This window comes from Sphaeramia orbicularis, unplaced genomic scaffold (assembly GCF_902148855.1).
Source record: "Sphaeramia orbicularis unplaced genomic scaffold, fSphaOr1.1, whole genome shotgun sequence".
NCBI lineage: Eukaryota > Metazoa > Chordata > Actinopteri > Kurtiformes > Apogonidae > Sphaeramia > Sphaeramia orbicularis.
The window spans coordinates 3127-23688 of NW_021941594.1; the positions used below are offsets into that span (position 1 = coordinate 3127).

The 20562-nt window shown below is 40.7% G+C and overlaps 1 protein-coding gene across 1 annotated transcript in view; it reads right to left on the bottom strand.

The window, feature by feature from the left end:
- Positions 1–490: 490 nt before the first annotated feature.
- The window catches only part of LOC115416340 (neuronal PAS domain-containing protein 3-like), a gene marked incomplete at its 3' end in the record, with an annotated part of 76770 nt that continues 56698 nt past the window's right edge, over positions 491–20562 (bottom strand). The window contains 4 exon segments of the mRNA XM_030130089.1: positions 491–565; positions 567–624; positions 3144–3337; positions 5805–5923. Of these exon segments, the coding sequence (XP_029985949.1) occupies positions 491–565; positions 567–624; positions 3144–3337; positions 5805–5923 (446 nt within the window).

A 20562-nucleotide genomic window follows, 5' to 3' on the forward strand; every position in this document is an offset into this window, starting at 1 on the left:
GGTGGGAGTTCTACACCAGAAGATCCAACTGATAAACTTCAAACATGGAGGATGTTCAGTGTTTTCCAACATGGAGTAACTCATATTTGAGTAAATGAGTTTTCAGACTCATGAAGAAGTGTCTGCAGTACCACGTCCGTCCACCAGGGGGGCAACAACTCATACAAAAGCACCGATGGAGCTGAAGAACACAGGCTGGTTCTAATGTCAACTACATCCTCCACCTACACACTGAAAGCAGCAAACTGTGACTGAGACACACCTCTGTTCATGAGGCGTTTACTTATGAAGGATTTTAACCATTTAGGCTCATTACCACGTTGGTGTTGTTTTTTATTTATTTTTTTTTTAGTAACGGTTGGAGTCAAAACTTACAGTTCTATAAGTTCATAAGAAAGTCAACGTTTTAATAATTTCAACACTAAACAATAAAACCTCGGATCTGAAATCTGGATAAGAAAGGTCCCTGAATGCCCTCAACGGAGCTCACGGTCCAATCAGAGAAGCGATACTCACAGTACAGGTGACTCTGTCGGATTCCCTCCACGTCTTCGGCGTGAATAAACCTGGTAACACCTCTTCCCCACGATGTCGACCGGAGTCAGATCCATGTAGTCGTTGATCCTGAAAACGAAAAAACCCACAGAATTTAGACGTTACCGTTAATATCTATTATTACACCAATAAGTACACTGGAATTTCTATTATAGTTTATATATAGACCGATATTTATTTACATATTTATTTATTTATTCAAGTTATATTTTAACTGTTTTTTAATTAAATTAGATGGATTTTATTAACTCTGGTTCCATCCTTCTGGGGTGGGTGGATGGATGGATGGATGACGGATGGATGGATGGATGGATGATAGATTGATGGTCCTTTAATAAACCCAGTGAATTGAATATAAAAAAACCTGTGAATCTTTTTTTCTTGTTTTGTTTTCATTTGTAACTTCAGGTGAAATCCGTCTGTTTTCCGTTGTCTTCTCTTCTACTTGTCCATTAAAACCAAGTTCTGCTAAACCCTGCAGTTGTTGTGGAACCACAGTGGACTGTGTCTATTGTCCAGGTAACACACATCATCTCTAACAGGTTTAATTTGGACACAGTGTCCAGGGGATAGACAGAGCCATTTCCCTGGTACGGTTGTGATAAAGTGGGTTTTCGGGGCAGACTAATGTCTGGAGGGCAGATTTCTCATTCTCTTCCAAACTCATCCTGAAATGCTCGTGTCCGTCTCTGCATCGATATCATCATCATCTGCCTCGTATCGTGTCCTTTTTTCCAGCAGAAAAAACCAATCTGTCTGCGGTGCGTTGCCGTCCTGTCTTTTATAATAAAACATGAAGGGCTTGTTTTTTTGGGCTGATATGAATCGGGGCCGGTTCACGGCTGATGCCTATCTGCTTTATCTGGACAGAAGGAGGCCGATAGATCCATCACACACATATTCCACTGTTAAAACCGCCGAGGATTGGGTCACACGTCCTCATGAATAACACCTTTAACAGCGTTTCCCTCAAACGGAGGCGATGGGACGGGAATGAACAAACAGCCTCCAGGAAAAAAACAGAGCCCAAGAAAAGAACGGAGGGAATTTACATTTAAACTGATCTAAGACACGCAGATCTGGATTTAAGACAGTTTTACCAGAGTGTCCTCGAACGCACCACGAAGAGTACAATAGTGGAATATAAAATAGAATAAAACAGAACAGACCAGAACAGAACAGAATAGAATAGAATAGAACAGAATAAAAAAGAAAACAATGGAATAGAAGAGAATAAAATAGAAAAGAAAAGAAAAGAAAAGAAAAGAAAAGAAAAGAAAAGAACACCCTGCAGGTGCAGGTCAAGGTTATAATCGTTAATGAAAATGAACGAAATGACGAAAACTAAAACTGAAAAAACATTTTTGTTAACTGAAATAAATAAAAACTCTAATTAAAAGAAAAAAAACGATAACTAACTGAAAGTGTATTGTGAGCTTACAAAACTAACTAAAACGTATAAAAATTATGGATAAAAATCCCTTCGTTTTTGTCTTTGTAAATGTCGGATTGACATCAAATTAATTTATTTCGCTCCAGCAGTTTTAGCTAGCAGCACCATACAACACTTCACAGTCTGTCATGTCTGGTCACTGGTGGTTTCCAGTCGTCTTCTGGTCCCCACTCTACCTGGAACATACAGACTAAAGCTGGGACAAAGCAGCACAGTCCTGTCTGGGATTTACTTTAGTGATGTGTGGGGTCGGGTTTTTTTTTTTTGCTCACTGTGTGTGTGTGAGTGACAGAGACAGAGCGGAGCTGAATGACAGTGTCAGACAGGTGTTGAACTAGCATCCAGGTAAAGACTGGAGAGTTTATCACCATGAAAAGGCCTTCCAAGCCCTGAACTGCACAGTTTAGAAGAGGAGAAAAGAGGAGGATGAAAACTAATCCAATTACAGAGGTATGGAACCTGTTAGAATGTTAAAAAAAACGTTTGATGTTACTAGCTACAGCTAGCTGAACTGAAATGAAGCAAAGTTGGCTAATAATGGAACTGGAGATGATTAAGATATGACATATCTGCTAAGGTGTGGTTTACTGATGAGGAACTGGGTTATATATGTTTAGAAGTGGTTTATATATGTTTCTGTCTGGTTTATATATGTTTCTATCTAGTTAAACTGCTGGCTGCGTTGTGCATCTCCTCTCACGCTTTGCACATCTTCGCAGTGTTTTCACGTAAGTGACGTTGTGTATGGATCGCACCCCCCCCAACCTGCTATAGGGAATTTACACATCATAATGTACATGTGTTTGTGTCTCTGCTCAGTCAATGAGCCGCCCTAACCCGACCCCCAAATAAAGTGTCCAGGGTAACCCACTGATCAGTGCCTCACTAATTTCTTTGAATAGGATGGTGAGGAAGATAAAATATATGAAATAACTAAAACTAAACTAAACTAAACTAAAACTAAGCATTCAGAAAAAAAACGATAACTAATAAAAACTAGCAAACCTGCTCTAAAAACGAATTAAAACTAACTGAATTAGAGAAAAAAAAGTCAAAACTAATTAAAACTAAACTATAATTAAAAATCCAAAACTATTATAACCTGGGTGGAGGTGTAGGTGTGACCCGTCGGTACCTGTTCTCACAGTAGACGATCTTCAGGTCCATGTTGACTCTGGTGACGAACATCTGACAGTCGATGCGGACCTCGTTGATGGTGGGTGGGGGCAGGGCGTGGGCCACCACCACCATCCCCATGATCTGGTTTGGAACCGAGCGGCTGTGGGTCAGCGCCATCCGGATCCGGAGCCGGCCCGTGATGTGTATCACCTGGGCCGGAACACAGGGGTCAGAGGTCAGGGGTCAGGGGTCAGAGGTCAGAAGTTTAAAAATTAATCAAATTTAAATAAAATTGTAATTCCATGAAAAGTTGATAATTCTTTACATAGTAAGAAGTAATTATTATTAATATGTTACATATTTTATGGTCGTTTTTATTCTATTTTCCTTTATTCTCTTTATTTCATATTTTATCCTTTTTTTTTCTCATGGTACTAACACCAGTGCCTGGGGAACCATATTTGGTTCTTTCATGAATGACATTAAAGCTGAGTCTGATGATGTAACAGTTAATGCTGCTTTAATGTTTTAACGTCCACCTTCAGAGTTTCATTTATAGAAGCTGAAAAAACTGTGGATGACTGTGTCCGAAAAGCCAAACAAAGATGGTTGGATCTTTAATTATCTTTGTTTTAGTTCATGTTGCTTCAGTTTGATTCAGTTCGCAGTTAAACCTGGTAACGTCTGTAAAAATCTGACTGATTTGAATAAAACCTCCGACTCAGGGGACGTTTACGTAGACGAGGATTTAGTAAACGGAGGTTTTTGTCTGTGTTTGTTTCTATGGTTTACACAGTGTTTCCAACCAGTGAGCCGTTAGAAATCATCAGGTGTACGTGGAACATGATCCAGGTTTACCTGACTGGTTTAAGAACAGCATCATATAAACACATACGACTGTTCGCACCAATGAGCCACTGTTCGACAACAGTCTGCTGTTAACATCTGCAGAACTAGAAAAGCACTCAGAGAGCTCAGACCTCCACCAAGGCAGATCAGCCCCCCCTCCCCCCAAAAAAACAAGAGACCCAGAGCAGTTGAGGAAGATTTGTGTATCTTCAATTCCTGCAAGAAAATCAACTTTGAGTTCAACTAAACAGACCCAGGTTTCACACTGAGGAAGTAAATACAGACTAGGTTTACTTTAGATTTACATCAGTCTACTTTGGTTTGGTTCGTGTGCCTTTGGGTTTTAATGTAAACATGTGCTGTGGCTCAAAAAGTCCAAAAACAAAGCAAAAAACCACACACAAACTATGTCTAAACACCTAAAAAACATTAAATATGACACAAATGGACCCAAAATAAATTTCAGACCCAAAACAGATGGAAAATGAGCCAAAAATCCACAGAAAATCCCCTCAAACTTACCATAAAAACCCACAAAAGTAATTCAAAGACCTAAAAAACATGAAAAATGACACAAATGGACCCAAAAAAAACAATTCAAAGACCCAAAATACACATAAAGACTCAAACACCATCTGGATTTGACACATTTATGCTTTGACGTGTGTGTTAATGATCAAAAAGTCCAAAACCAAAACAAAAAAAACACACACAAACTGTGTCTAAAGACTTAAAAAGCATGAATGGACCCAAAAAGATAAAAAAAAAAAAAGATCTAAAAATCCACAGAAAATCTCCCCAAACGCCCTGTGACAGCGTCTCCCGTGAACCCCCTGCCCGGAAAAACTGTTGAGGAAGATTGGTGTATCTTCAATTCCTGCAAGAAAATTAACGTTGAGTTCAACTAAACAGACCCAGGTTTCACACTGAGGAAGTAAATACAGACTAGATTTAGATTACATTTACATAACTAGAGAAGCACTTGGGGAGCACAGACCTCTGCCAAGGCAGGTCAGCCCCACTCCAACCCCCCGATCATCACCAAAATTTAATCTTTTGTTCCTCGTGCCAGTATCTACATTTCCTGAAAATTTCCATAACTTTTTGAGTTATCTTGCTAACAGACAGACAGACAGACAAACAAACAAACAAACAAACAAACCCTGATGAAAACAGAACCTCTGCCGTTCCTTGGCGGAGGTAAATCTACATTTGTTTGGTTTGTGTGCTTTGTGTTTTTCTAAAGTAAACATGTGCCGTGGCTCAAAAAGGTTGGAAACACAGGTTTAAATGACAATGACGGACATGTGCACAATAATCGAAGAGTTCTAAAAACTCCGCCCAAAGTGCAGATTTCGGCAAATATCCATGTTCGCGTTTGCGTGTAAATAGATGGAAACGCAAAATCGGAGATTCTCGGACGGATGATGGAAAAACTCCACCAAGTTCACATGTGATGATCCAGTTTAGAGGAAGAGGATGGAGCTGAGAAGATGAAGGTACAAGGATTAACAAGGAAATAAGGACGTTTGGTGTTAGCGAATGTTAGCATTGTAGCTAATTAGGGCCCACTACATCTGTTTAACCGGATCTGTGTGTATTTACTGGATATAAAATAAGGTTTTTCTGCGGTGTTCCCACATCTTCATCCTTCATATTTGCTTTATTTAATCTGTTCTGTCCAGTTCAGTAACGCAGAGGGGAAAATGTCCTTTTAAAAAAAAAACAAAAAAAAAAACAGTTGCGTATAAACATAGTGTCCTCCCATATGTTGAACTCCTCTGTTTCTGCAGACGTGTCCGTGGTTTATCCTTCTGTTTAATCTTACCTTATATCCTGAGGACTTGATGTGGACGCCTCGCTTCGTTAATGTCGACTTCATCCGGATGAAGAAGGATCGTTCCAGAGAATTATCCGGAGACAGAAGACTGGGACTACTGGACTCCACTAACCGAAAAAAGCACAAAAGAGAAAAAAAAAACGCTGTTAGAAAGGGAGGTTTTCAATCTCATACACATTCAATTATCAGCCGTTTTATCTGGATTTGACATATTTATGCTTCGACGTGTGCATTAATGATCAAAAAGTCCCAAAATAAAACAAAACACCACACAAAAACTGTCTCTGAAGACCCAGAAAATATAAAATATGACACAAATAGACCCAAAAACACTATTCAAAGACCTAAGAATACAAATAAAGACTCAAACACTCAAAAATATAAATCTACAAATGCACAAACTGACACTAAAGACCCAAAAAACATGAAAAATTATCAAAAAATCCACAGAAAATTCCCCCAAACTGACCATAAAGACTCACAAAAATAATTCAAAGACCCAAAAAACATGAAATATGACAGAAATGAACCTAAAAAACCAATTCAGTGACCCCAAAAACATGGAAAAAGATACAAAAATCCACAGAAAAACTGACCATAAAAACCCACAAAAGTAAGTCAAAGACCCAAATAACATAAAATATGACAGGAATGGACCCAAAAAACTAATTCAAAGACCCAAAAATACACATAAAGCGGGAAATACCATCTATATTTGACACATGTATGCTTTGACGTGTACGTTAATGATCAAAAGTCCCAAAACAAAACAAAAAAACACACACAAACTGACTCTAAAGACCCCAAAAAACATGAAATATGACAAAAATAGACTCACAAAACCAGTTCAAATATCAAAAAAAAAGACGAAAAATGATCCAAAAGTCCAAAGAAAATCCCCCTAAACTGACCATAAAGACCCCCAAAAACAATTCAAAGACCCAAAAAGCATGAAAAAATGATCCAAAAATTCACAGAAAATTCGCCTAAACTGACCATAAAACCCCACAAAAGTAATTCAAAGACCCAAAAAACATGAAAAATGACACAAATGGACTCAAAAACCTAATTCAAACACCCAAAAAACATAAAAATTATCCAAAATTCACAGAAAATTCTCCCAAACTGACCATGAAGACCCACAAAAATAATTTAAGACCCAAAAAACATGAAAAATGACATAAATGGACCAAAAAAACCAATTCAACGACCCAAAAATACACTTAAAGACTAAAACACCATCGGGATTTGACACATTTCTGCTTGGACATGTGCGTTAAGACCAAAACCAGCAGAGGACCAATCATCTGAGACTGTTCATAAAGTCAATCAGACGTCTGATGAAGGGATTTTAATGGAAGTAAAATAAACACATGCATCCTGTCAGCGGGAGCCATCGGCCAATCACCGGCAACGTCAAACTGTCAATCATCCCAACGCCGCCTGCAGCCGTCAAACAGCGAAATGTCAGAAGACGTCAGGAGGAAAAGTGTCCGACATCTGAAACCAACTGATGATTGATCCATTAATCCATAAAACACATAAAGACTCACAAACACTGGTACAAATAAAACTATAAAGACACAAACTGACACTAAAAACCCCAAAAAACCTGAAAAATGACACAAAGGGAACCAAAAAAACTCATTTAAACCCAAAAATACACATAAAGACTCACAAACACTGGTACAAATAAAACTATAAACAAACAAACTGACACTAAAAACCCCCAAAAAACCCTGAAAAATGACACAAATGGAGCCAAAACAAATAATTTAAACAAACTTTTGAATGATATATATTTTTAAAATGCATTTATTATTATTATTATTAATAATAATAATAATAATAATAATAATAATAATAATAATAATAATAATAATAATAATAATATAGAACAAAAACAAAACAAAAACCACCCAGATGAAACCTTTTATATTTGTGAGATTTCATTTCTTTCCAGGTGATTATACACTAAAATTTTACTGGAAAAATAAACAAAACATGAAATAATTTGATAAAACGGTGAAACTTTATTCATTTTTTCTGTATTTTTTTCCACTTCAGACGGAGGTGAAATAAATCCTGGACGTTAAAGTCATCTGTGACACTTTCATCCTTCACGTCACTTTTACTGGAAACAGGAAGTGCATTTGTCACCGTCGTCCAATCAGGAGGCGGCGCCGCTGCTGCTGAAGGTGAGATGCGTCATTTATCAGAACCGAAGCGACAGCGTTTTCATAAAGACGGAATCTGTCACCGCGGAGGACGGACGGACGGACGGAGGGGACGCAAACAGACAGAAAACACACACAAAGCAACAACAAAGACCCACAAAACTAAACCACACACCTAAAACTACAAACAGACTTACAAACATTCACAATTCAAAGACCCAAAAAATACACATAAAGGCTCAAAAACTAACAAATATAAGCCTACAAATGCACAAACTGACACTAAAGACCCAAAAACATGAAAAATTATACAAAAATTGACAGAAAATTCCCCCAAGCTGACCATAAAGATCCACAAAAGTAATTCAAAGACCTAAAAAACATGAAATATGACACAAATGGACCCCAAAAAAACAATTCAAAGACCCAAAAAACATGAAATATGACACAAATGGACTCCAAAAAACCAATTCAAAGACCCAAAAAATATGAAATATGACACAAATGGACCCAAAAAACAATTCAAAGACCCAAAAAACATGAAAAACGATACAAAAATTGACAGAAAATTCCCCCATACTGACCATAAAGACCCACAAAAGTAATTCAAAGACCCAAAAACATGAAATATTTCCGAAATGGACCTAAAAAACTAATTCAAAGACCAAAAAAAACATGAAAAATGATACAAAAATCCCAAGAAAATACCCCAAAACTGACCATAAAGACCCACAAAAGTAATTCAGAGACCCAAAAAACGTGAAATATGACACAAAGGGACCAAAAAAAAAAAAGAATTCAGACCCAAAAAACATGAAAAATGACAGAAATAGACCCAAAAAACCAATTCAAAGACCAAAAAAATACACATAAAGACTCAAAGACTCGCAAATATAAACCTACAAATGCACAAACTGACACTAAATACCCAAAAAACATGAAAAATGATCTTAAAATCCACAGAAAATCCCCCCAAACTTACCATAAAAACCCACAAAAGTAATTCAAAGACCCAAAAAACATAAAATATGACACAAATAGACCAAAAAAAAACAATTCAAAGACCCAAAAATACACATAAAGACTCAAACACCATCTAGGTTAGACACATTTATGCTTCAATGTGTGCGTTATTGATCAAAACGTCCAAAAACAAAACAAAAAAACACACACTGTCCCTAAAGACCCAAAAAAACATGAAATATGACAAAAATAGACCCACAACACCAATTCAAAGACCCAAAAACATAAAATCTGACATAAATAGACCCACAAAACCAATTCAAAGACCCAAAAAACATGAAAAATAACACAAAAATTGACAGAAAATTCCCACAAACTGACCATAAAGACCCACAAAAATAATTCCAAGACCCAAAAAACATGAAATATGACAGAAATGGACCCAAAAAACCAATTCAAGGACCAAAAAACATGGAAAATGAAACAAAAATCCATAGAAAATCCTCTCAAACTGACCATAAAGACCCACAAAAGTAATTCAAAGACCCAGAAAACATGAAAAATGACACAAATGGACCCAAAAAACCAATTCAAAGACCCAATAAAACACATAAAGACTCAAAGACTTGCAAATATAAACCTACAAATGCACAAAGTGACACTAAAGACCCAAAAAACATGAAAAATGATCCAAAAATCCACAGATAATCCTCCCCAACTGACCATAAAAACCCACAAAAGTAATTCAAAGACCCAAAAACATAAAATGACACAAATAGACAAAAAAAATAAAATAAAATAAAATAAAAAGAAAAAAAATTCAAAGACCCAAAAATACACATAAAGACTCAAACACCATCTGGATTCGACACATTTATGCTTTAATGTGTGTTATTGATCAAAAAGTCCCCCCCCCCCAAAAAAAAAAACCCACACAAAAACTGTCCCTAAAGACCCAAAAAAACCATGAAATATGACAAAAATAGACCCACAAAACCAATTCAAAGACCCAAAAACATAAAATATGACAAAAATAGACCCACAACACCAATTCAAAGACCCAAAAACATAAAATATGACAAAAATAGACCCACAAAACCAATTCAAAGACCCAAAAACATAAAATATGACAAAAATAGACCCACAACACCAATTCAAAGACCCAAAAACATAAAATATGACAAAAATAGACCCACAACACCAATTCAAAGACCCAAAAAACATGAAAAATGATACAAAAATTTACAGAAAATTCCCCCAAACTGACCATAAAGACCTACAAAAATAATTTCAAGACCCAAAAAACATTAAATATGACAGAAATGGACCCAAAAAACCAATTCAAGGACCAAAAAACATGTAAAATGAAACAAAAATCCATAGAAAATCCTCTCAAACTGACCATAAAGACCCACAAAAGTAATGCAAAGACCCAGAAAACATGAAAAATGACACAAATGGACCCAAAAAACCAATTCAAAGACCCAATAAAACACATAAAGACTCAAAGACTTGCAAATATAAACCTACAAATTCACAAACTGACACTAAAGACCCAAAAAACATGAAAAAGTTCTCCAAAAAATCCACAGAAGATCCTCCCAAACTGACCATAAAGACCCAAAAAAACAATTCAAAGACCCAAAAAACATAAAAAATGACACAAAAATCCATAGAAAATCCTCTCGAACTGACCATAAAAACCCAAAAATACACAAAAAGACTCAAATACAACTGGATTTGACCCATTTATGCTTCGACATGTGCGTTGATGACCAAAACCAGCAGAGGACCGATCACAAATGAACCTACAAACACAAACAAACCAACAAACGCACAACTGACTCCAACAGTAAACACCATAAACAGACACAAAAACACACAAAAAAATCATCAAAATACACAAAAAATTAAACAAAACAGACAAGAGTCTTTATGTTCTGGTTTTGGTCTTCAAAAGATAATTCCTTAAATGTTACAAAGCACGACAGGAAATGATGTGATATTTACTAAAAGCCTCTGAAAACATCCATGTGACACTAGAAGGAGCTGCTTAAAGGTTTTCATGTCTCTGTTTTGTCCTAAAGATAAAAAAAAAAAAAAAACAACAAACCAAACCCACTGTAAAAAATCTAACTTTTTCAGCCTTAAAATGATTCAAACTCATGTTAAATTCACTGGTTTATTTTTTATGTCTATTTTTCCCTGTAAATATAAAGTATTTTTATTGAATGTGTGTTTTTTTTCTTCACGTGTGAACACACACACACACACACACACACACTGGTCTCTGGTGGACGACATGTTTGATCAGCGCTGATACATGTTGACAACAACTAATGTAGAAAAAATGGAAAGAAATGAATTAATATGCAAATGTATCCATTATAATAGAAACGACCTTGAAGAGAAACAGAGACGAAAGGAGGAGGTGGAGGAGGAGGAGGAGGAGGAAGAGGAAGAGGAAGAGGAGGAGGAAGAAGAAGAGGAGGAGGAAGAGGAGGTAGAGGAGGAGGAGGAAGAAGAGCAAGAGGAGGAGGAGGAGGAGGAGGAGGAAGAAGAGGAGGAGGAAGAGGAGGTGGAGGAGGAGGAGGAAGAAGAAGAGAAAGAGGAGGAGGAGGAAGTGGAGGAGGATGAAGAAGAAGAGGAAGACGAGGAGGAGGAGGAGGAGGAGAAGGAGGAAGAGGAGGAGAAAGAGGAGGTGGAGGAGGAGGAAGAGGAAGAGGAGGAGAAAGAGGAGGGGGAGGAGGATGAAGAGGAGGAGGAGGAAGGAGAGGAAGAGAAGGAGGAAGAGGAGGATGGAGAGGAGTAAGAGGAGGAGGAGGAAGAAGAGGAGGAGGAAGAGGAGGAGGAGACGTGTGGACTGGGATAAAAACCACAGAAGAACGGGGGGAACAGTTCTGTCCAAATGTTCTGATAAAAGGAGGCGGAGTCAGGTCCTTCACTGGTCTTTGCTCATTCTGTTCGATGTCTCTTTGTTGCCATTGTCTCTTCATTGCTGTTGTCTCCTCGTTGCCGTTGTCTCTTTGTTGTCTGTTTGTTGCCCTTGTCTCTTTGTTGCGGTTGTCTCTTCATTGCCATTGTCTCTTTGTTGTCTCTTCGTTGTCCTTGTTGCCCTCGTCTCTTTGTTGCCCTTGTCTCTTTGTTGTCATTGTCTCTTCATTGCCGTTGTCTCCTCATTGCCGTTGTCTCTTTGTTGTCTGTTTGTTGGCCGTGTCTCTTTGTTGCCATTGTCTCTTCATTGCCATTGTCTCTTTGTTGTCTCTTTGTTGCCGTTGTCTCTTCATTGCTGTTGTCTCCTCATTGCCGTTGTCTCCTTGTTGTCTGTTTGTTGGCCTTGTCTCTTTGTTGCCGTTGTCTCTTCATTGCCATTGTCTCTTTGTTGTCTCTTTGTTGCTCTTGTTGCCCTCGTCTCTTTGTCGCCCTTGTCTCTTTGTTGCCGTTGTCTCTTCATTGCTGTTGTCTCCTCATTGCCGTTGTCTCCTTGTTGCCGTTGTCTCCTCATTGCCGTTGTCTCTTTGTTGCTGTTGTCTCCTTGTTGCCATTGTCTCCTTATTGCCGTTGTCTCTTCGTTACCGTTGTCTTTTCTTTATCGTTGTCTCTTTGTTGCCGTGGCGTCTTCGTTGCTGTGGTGTCTTCGGGGACGTGCTTCCTCCCACACTCAGATTAACGCTACAAAGGCAGGTGTGCAGGCGTCGCTGCCGCCGCCGCCAACTCTGGGACCTAATTATCTACGGCAGCGGAACTTTCCCCGTTTGAAGGACAAATGATTAATTAAAAAGAACAACTCACCTACGCTCTGATCTTTGGACAATACCCAGAGTGCCGAGGGTCGGTTTCCTCGCCACGGTACGTGTTCGGGAACGTGCGGCATCGGCGTCTCGGCGGGACGGCGGATCATTGTCTTAACGCTGCCGCTTCAGGAGCCCGTTGTGTCCGACTGATAACGAGCTAACATGATGGCGGCGAGGGACGAGACAAAAGCTACTGCAAGGTCGGAGCGACCTCCGACGGTCACCATGACGACAGAGACGCAGGAAGAAGGGGTTTAAAGCAACGCGTGAGGCGTTTAGGGACGAAAAACGCAATGGGAAAGACGGGAAACGGAGAATTTACGACAAAAACAATGACACTGAAGGAGACCGCAAGAACGATGAATAGATGAAAACCAGTCATGCCGCAGAGGTCAAAGGTCACGGATCCAGGATTATTAGTTTGGTTCTGTCAACTAACGGCATTTTTACAGCAACGTGAAAGTAGGTAAATCAGTCATTTTACTGATGATGGAGAGAAAGATGATCAGGTCAACGAAAACCCCCCCAGAAATAAATGGAAATACACAGAAATACACAAAAATACACAAAAATAAATGGACATAAAAAGAAATAAAATGGTTTAAAATTAAAAGTCATCCGACTAAAACTAAAGACTAAACTAAAACATCTGGAATTCCATGGAAAGGTGATGAAGCAAAGATTTAAAGTGGTTACAATAAATATGACACATAAGATACCCAGAATGCACCAGGAGGAGAGGAGGAAGTGAGTATACACACACACACACACACACACACACACACACACACACACACACACGCACACACACACAGTTTAATAGTGTAAACCCTCAGTAACTGTCATCGTTCTGACTCCTGCTCTCACTATCACCTCCTCAGATGTAATTGAATCACTAGTGTTAGAAGAAGAGGAGGAGGAAGAGGAGGAGGAGGAAGAGGAGGAAGAGGAGGAGGAGGAGGAGAGGCAGATTTACCCACAGTACACAGTGTGTGTGGAAGTGGATTCCCTTAAAGCCTTTTCCCATAATGCATCAGCCTGGGAACCACAGGTACACACAGTGGAAACAGTGGGCTTCATGTCTGCTCATTTCCTTCTGTGATCGGAGGTTTGTATTCTGACACTGAGCTCAGATCACACAGTCTGCAGACGGACTGAGCCACCACTGGATTTACACCTTTGTTCCACGGAGACACCTTCATCTCATCCTCCTCGTCCTCCTCCATCTCCTCCTCCTCCAATATATATATGTATATATATATATATATATATATATATATATATATATATATATATATATATATACTTTATTGTATACTCTATTCCAGTGTTTCCCAACCTTATTGAACCATGGCACATATTTCACATGACAAAAATCACAGGACACACCACCAAACAAAAACGTCACATAAATTATATTTATTGAAATCTAATTTTTAAAAACTTTTTTTTTTTTTTGGGGGGGGGGTGGGGGTGCACAGGTGACACTGTCGTGGGGCGTTTGGAACAAGAAAGCTGATAGGGGTGCGTCAGCTACACCTTGAACGGACCCCCGAATTGAGGTCCATTGTGTAATAGTATGGGAGGCATATCCCCCCTGCCCCAACCCGATATCCAGGGTTTGCGGGTAACTCGCTAATCCACTCATCGCTAGTGAGGGGGGCTTTATCAACAGAGCACATCGCATCAGGGCCAGTTCACTTTCACTTTTATTTTGCAAAGGGAAAGAGGGGACTGTTGGTGTAGAGTGGGTCACTGGTGCATGCTGTCGTATGTATCTATATTAGGGATGCACTGATACCACTTTTTTCCAGACCGAGTACGAGTACTTACATTTGAGTACCTGCCGATACCGAGTACTGATACGAGTCCTTAATAATCCCATTCCAGTTCTTAGTTCCTTTTGTAAATGTGCTTTATTGTTGTTGTCATTAGTCTGACTGGAACAAAGTGCTGCTACTGACATTTAATGTGTTGGAATGAGCGTTTGTCAATTAATCCACCAGGGAGCGCCGCTCTGAATTAACCATACTGGACAAATACCACGAAGAAGAGTCAAGTTTTATGAAGAAGAAGAAGAAAGTCAGTAATAACAAACATGGAGACGACAGAGGGAACAGTAATGTGACACTAATATTGCAGTGTTTTCACTGGTAAGGTTTAACAGCTTGGCTTCAGCAGGAAGAGAAAAGAGAAATGAGTGATAAGTTTCATTTTCACTTCTGTTGGCGGCGGTCCGCACCGCTCCGTACTCCCGCTGGTATTCTCATTCTGTTTACGCATCCGCGAGCACCTGGTAAACAGATGTAATGTACACAGAAGACGGACAGAACGCTGCGTCCGTATCTGTCTGTGTCTGTAACGTTACTGTCAGTCAGCGTTACTTTTATCACCGTCATTTATTTGGTTAAATCTCCACACTCTTCACACTCCTCACACATTATTCCACCGCTGCGTACCTGCTGCACTGAACTGGGAATGTCACATGGCCATGAGTGGTATCGGTGCATTTGTATCGGATGGCTTTTACGAGTACGAGTACGAATACACACACTGAGTATCGGAGCCGATGCCGATACTTGTATTGGTATCGGTGCATCCCGAATCTATATCATGCCGCTCACTTAGAGGACCAGTCTGGTGAAACTGGATGATTTTCCATGGCACACTTATGTGCCGTGGTACACTGGCTGGGAAACACTGCTCTATTCTATACTCTATAGAGTATAGAATAGAGCGTCTGTTTATATACATTTATTTATTTATTTATTTATTTATTTACATGTACAGATGTAAAAGAACTGAATAAACCAGATGAACCTGTAGATGTGTGAAGACATCTGAGAACTGAGGACAAATGAAGGTGAGATAATCTGAGTTATTATAATCAGATAAAGATGATCAGATGATCCTGTTCACATGATCAATAATAATCAGATAACTCCAGTAATTGGATACTGGTGGGAGTACTGGTGGATACTGATACTGGTGGGAGTACTGGTGGATACTGACACTGGTGGATACTGGTACTGGTGGATACTGATACTGGTGGATACTGGTACTGGTGGATACTGGTACTGGTGGATACTGATACTGGTGGATACTGGTACTGGTGGATACTGATACTGGTGGATACTGGTGGGAGTACTGGTGTGGGCGTGAACAGACTCAGTGTCCGTATTTAGTTCTCTGAGGCCGAACAGATTCGTGCTTTACTTCACATAGGTTGAATATTTAAGGGTGGTTTAAGGTAAGAACAGGAGTTAAGGTGTGGAGTCGGTTAGTTTCCTCTGATCCGGAGCAGACTGACAGCTGCTGTGTGTTTGGAACGAGGTCAGAGGTCGTAACGACGACACACACATCAACACACGCCAGAGATAATGAGTAACTGTCTGCGTGTGCAAGCGGAATAATTACTACCAGAGAGTCGGACGGACGGAGACATGATTAAAGACGGAGTGACAGGAAGTCAGAGGTGGAGAAACCAACACAAAGAAATTAACGAGATGAGGAGAGACGAGAGGAGAGGAGGGATGAGATGGACAGAGTGGGATTCAAAGACACTTTAAGGACATTTAATGGACAGGACAACAGAGGTTTAGGACATTCAAACTAAGAGTCTCGTACGATAAAGACGACAAATAAATGTCCAAAACGTCCAGATGTTTGAGTTTGAAAAGACAGAATTATAATAAATAAAACAAAAAAAAACAGATGAATGTGAGGTTAAACCCACAGGAAATGCACCGCTCACACCTAAGAAAACAACAAATAAAAACAAACCCCACAATACGACAAATGTCACGTTTACCGCAGAGCCGAGGGACGCCTGAATGCAGCGTCCAGCGGCCGCTTCAGTGGCATTTACACTGAAAACACCAGAGTTACAGAACAAACAGTGAATGCACCACAGTACAGCCCACACACACAGAGGTACTCGAACGCAGCACGAGGACGGGGTTCACACAGCCGGGTCCAGGGCTCAGGCCAGCGCCAGGTCTACGGTTTGAAACCTGACCAGGTCCAGGTCCAGGTCTAGGGTCTGAAACCTGACCAGATCCAGGTCCAGGTCCAGGTCCAGGTCCAGGTCCAGGTCCAGGTCCAGATCCAAGGTCTGAAACCCACTCTAACCCACTCTAACTCACTTTAACCCACGTAGACCCACTCAGACCCACTTAGACCCACTCTAACCCAGTCTAACCCACTTAGACCCACTCTAACCCACTTTTAACCCACTCAGACCCCCTCTAACCCACTCAGACCCACTCTAACCCACTCAGACCCACTTAGACCCACTCTAACCCACTCCAACCCACTTAGACCCACTCTAACCCAGTCTAACCCACTTAGACCCACTTAGACCCTCTCTAACCCACTTTTAACCCACTCAGACCCCCTCTAACCCACTCAGACCCACTCTAACCCACTCTAACCCACTTAGACCCACTCTAACCCACTCCAACCCACTTAGACCCACTCTAACCCAGTCTAACCCACTTAGACCCACTTAGACCCACTCTAACCCAGTCTAACCCACTTAGACCCACTCTAACCCACTCAGACCCACTCTAACCTACTTAGACCCACTTATACCCACTCACACCCACTCAGACCCACTCTAACCCACTTAGACCCCCTCTAGCCCACTCAGACCCACTCTAACCCACTCTAACCCACTTAGACCCACTCTAACCCAGTCTAACCCACTTAGACCCACTTAGACCCACTCTAACCCAGTCTAACCCACTTAGACCCACTTAGACCCACTCTAACCCACTCAGACCCACTCTAACCTACTTAGACCCACTTATACCCACTCACACCCACTCAGACCCACTCTAACCCACTTAGACCCACTCTAACCCACTCTAACCCACTTAGACCCATTCTAACCCACTCCAACCCACTTAGACCCACTCTAACCCAGTCTAACCCATTTAGACCCACTCTAACCCAGTCTAACCCATTTAGACCCACTTAGACCCACTCTAACCCAGTCTAACCCACTTTAACCCACTTAGACCCACTGTAACCCACTTAGACCCACTCTAACCCATTTAGACCTACTCCAACCCACTTAGACCCACTTAGACCCACTCTAACCCAGTCTAACCCACTCTAACCCACTTAGACCCTCTCAGACCCACTCTAACCCACTTAGACCCACTCAGACCCACTCTAAACCCACTCAGACCCACCCACTTTACCACTTTGGCCTGTTATCTGCTGTCACACACTGATAGTGCAGAGGAGCGCTCCATTTGCCGTCCGGCGTCCCCCTGTCCTCTGTGTCCTTATCTGAACGGCTCCATTGTAAACAGCCCCGTCCTCGTTAAGGAGCCTAATTAGAAAACTCGAATAATAATGGCCTGTGATTGGCTATTGTGGACTCTAAAGATTCCATTTGGAGCGGCGGCGAGCGTGGGGCGCCGTTTAATAAAACTGAACCAAATGGATAATTTCGCCGTGGTAATAATCCTCCGCTTCAGAAAAGTTCTTTGTTTGTCTCAAGTGGTTTTATTGGTTTAGTGAAAAACAGAAGAAACACACACTCATGACACTGATTTAATTAATGAGAGCACTTTGACTAAAGCCATTGTGACTAATTATGGTGTGACTGTGGACGTGGATCTGATGGAAAACCAACGCATTTACACCGAAAAACCAGCCAACGACCAAAACCAAAGCAGACCGGTCCAGGACACGTTCACCTGTGGTTCAATCAGACCAGACACACACTTCATTAACCCTTTAAATACTCCCATTAAAACACAAATACATTTATTTATATTATTTTACAATAACAGGGTCAGAATATGTCTTTTTTTGGTCAATTCTTTTTCACCTTATTTTCAGGAGGAACTTAACTTTCAATATTTGTTTATTAATTATCATTATATGAAGTATTGTGTGTCCATGCTCTCATTCTTCTTTTTGGTTCTTTGGTATCATTCATATCCTGTGTGATCGTCTGTGTTGTAGACCGAGCCTCTGATTCCACTGACAGAAACATCCATCAGCTGATTCAAATAGACTCCGCCCACAGCAGGTCTAAATGCACAATTCCTCTTTTTAGGGGAAATCTGATTTTTTTGTGTTGATTCATATTCTACATTAAATGTGACTTCTGTCAGTTTTAAATCTGAACTGAATGTGACCCTGAAGTGACCCACATGCACTAAAGAGGTCCTGAAGTGACCCACATGCACTAAAGAGGTCCTGAATTGTGATGTTTGTCGCATTTCAATGACGTAAAGGTTGGATAAATGCGACCTGGACGTTCAGACTGAAGTCACATTGGAAAATATCAGATCTGTATCAGATTTAGGACCACATATGAAAGTGTTCCGGGTCAGATTTAGGACCACATGCGAAAGTGGTCTGGGTCAGATTTAGGACCACATATGAAAGTGGTCCGGGTCAGATTCAGGACCACATACGAAAGTGTTCCGGGTCAGATTTAGGACCACATGCGAAAGTGGTCTGTGTCAGATTTAGGACCGCATATGAAAGTGGTCCGGATCAGATTTAGGACCACATACGAAAGTGGTCTGGGTCAGATTTAGGACCACATATGAAAATGGTCTGGGTCAGATTTAGGACCTCATATAACAGTGGTCTGGGTCAGGTTTAGGACCACATATGAAAGTGGTCTGGGTCCGAGTTAGGACTTCATATGACAGTGGTCCGGGTCAGGTTTAGGACCACATATGAAAGTGGTCTGGGTCAGATTTAGGACCACATATGACAGTAGTCCGGGTCAGATTCATGACCACATACGAAAGCGGTCTGGGTCAGATTTACGACCACATACGAAAGTGGTCCAGGTCAGATTTAGGACCACATACGAAAGTGGTCCAGGTCAGATTTACGACCTCACTTGACAGTGGTCTGGGTTAGATTTAGAACCCCAAATGAAAGTGGTCTGGGTCAGATTTAGGACCACATACAAAAGTGGTCTGGGTCAGATTTAGGACCACATATGAAAGTGGTCTGGGTCAGATTTAGGACCTCATACAAAAGTGGTCTGGGTCAGATTTAGGACCGCATACAAAAGTGGTCCGGGTCAGATTCATGACCACATACGAAAGCGGTCTGGGTCAGATTTAGGACCACATACGAAAGTGGTCCAGGTCAGATTTAGGACCACATACGAAAGTGGTCCGGGTCAGATTTACGACCTCACTTGACAGTGGTCTGGGTTAGATTTAGAACCGCAAATGAAAGTGGTCTGGGTCAGATTTAGGACCACATACAAAAGTGGTCTGGGTCAGATTTAGGACCACATATGAAAGTGGTCTGGGTCAGATTTAGGACCTCATACAAAAGTGGTCTGGGTCAGATTTAGGATCGCATATGAAAGTTGTCCGGATCAGATTTAGGACCACATACAAAAGTGGTCTGGGTCAGATTTAGGACCACATATGAAAGTGGTCTGGGTCAGATTTAGGACCTCATACAAAAGTGGTCTGGGTCAGATTTAGGACCACATAGGAAAGTGGTCCGGATCAGATTTAGGACCTCATACGACAGTGGTCCAGGTCAGATTTAGGACCTCATACGACAGTAGTCCGGGTCAGGTTTAGGACCACATACGAAAGCGGTCCGGGTCAGATTTAGGACCTCATATGACAGTGGTCAGGGTCAGATTTAGGACCGCATATGAAAGTGGTCCGGGTCAGATTCAGGACCACATATGAAAGTGATCTGGGTCAGATTTAGGACAACATACGAAAGTAGTCCGGGTCAGATTCAGGACCACATATGAAAGTGATCTGGGTCAGATTCAGGACCACATATGAAAGTGGTCTG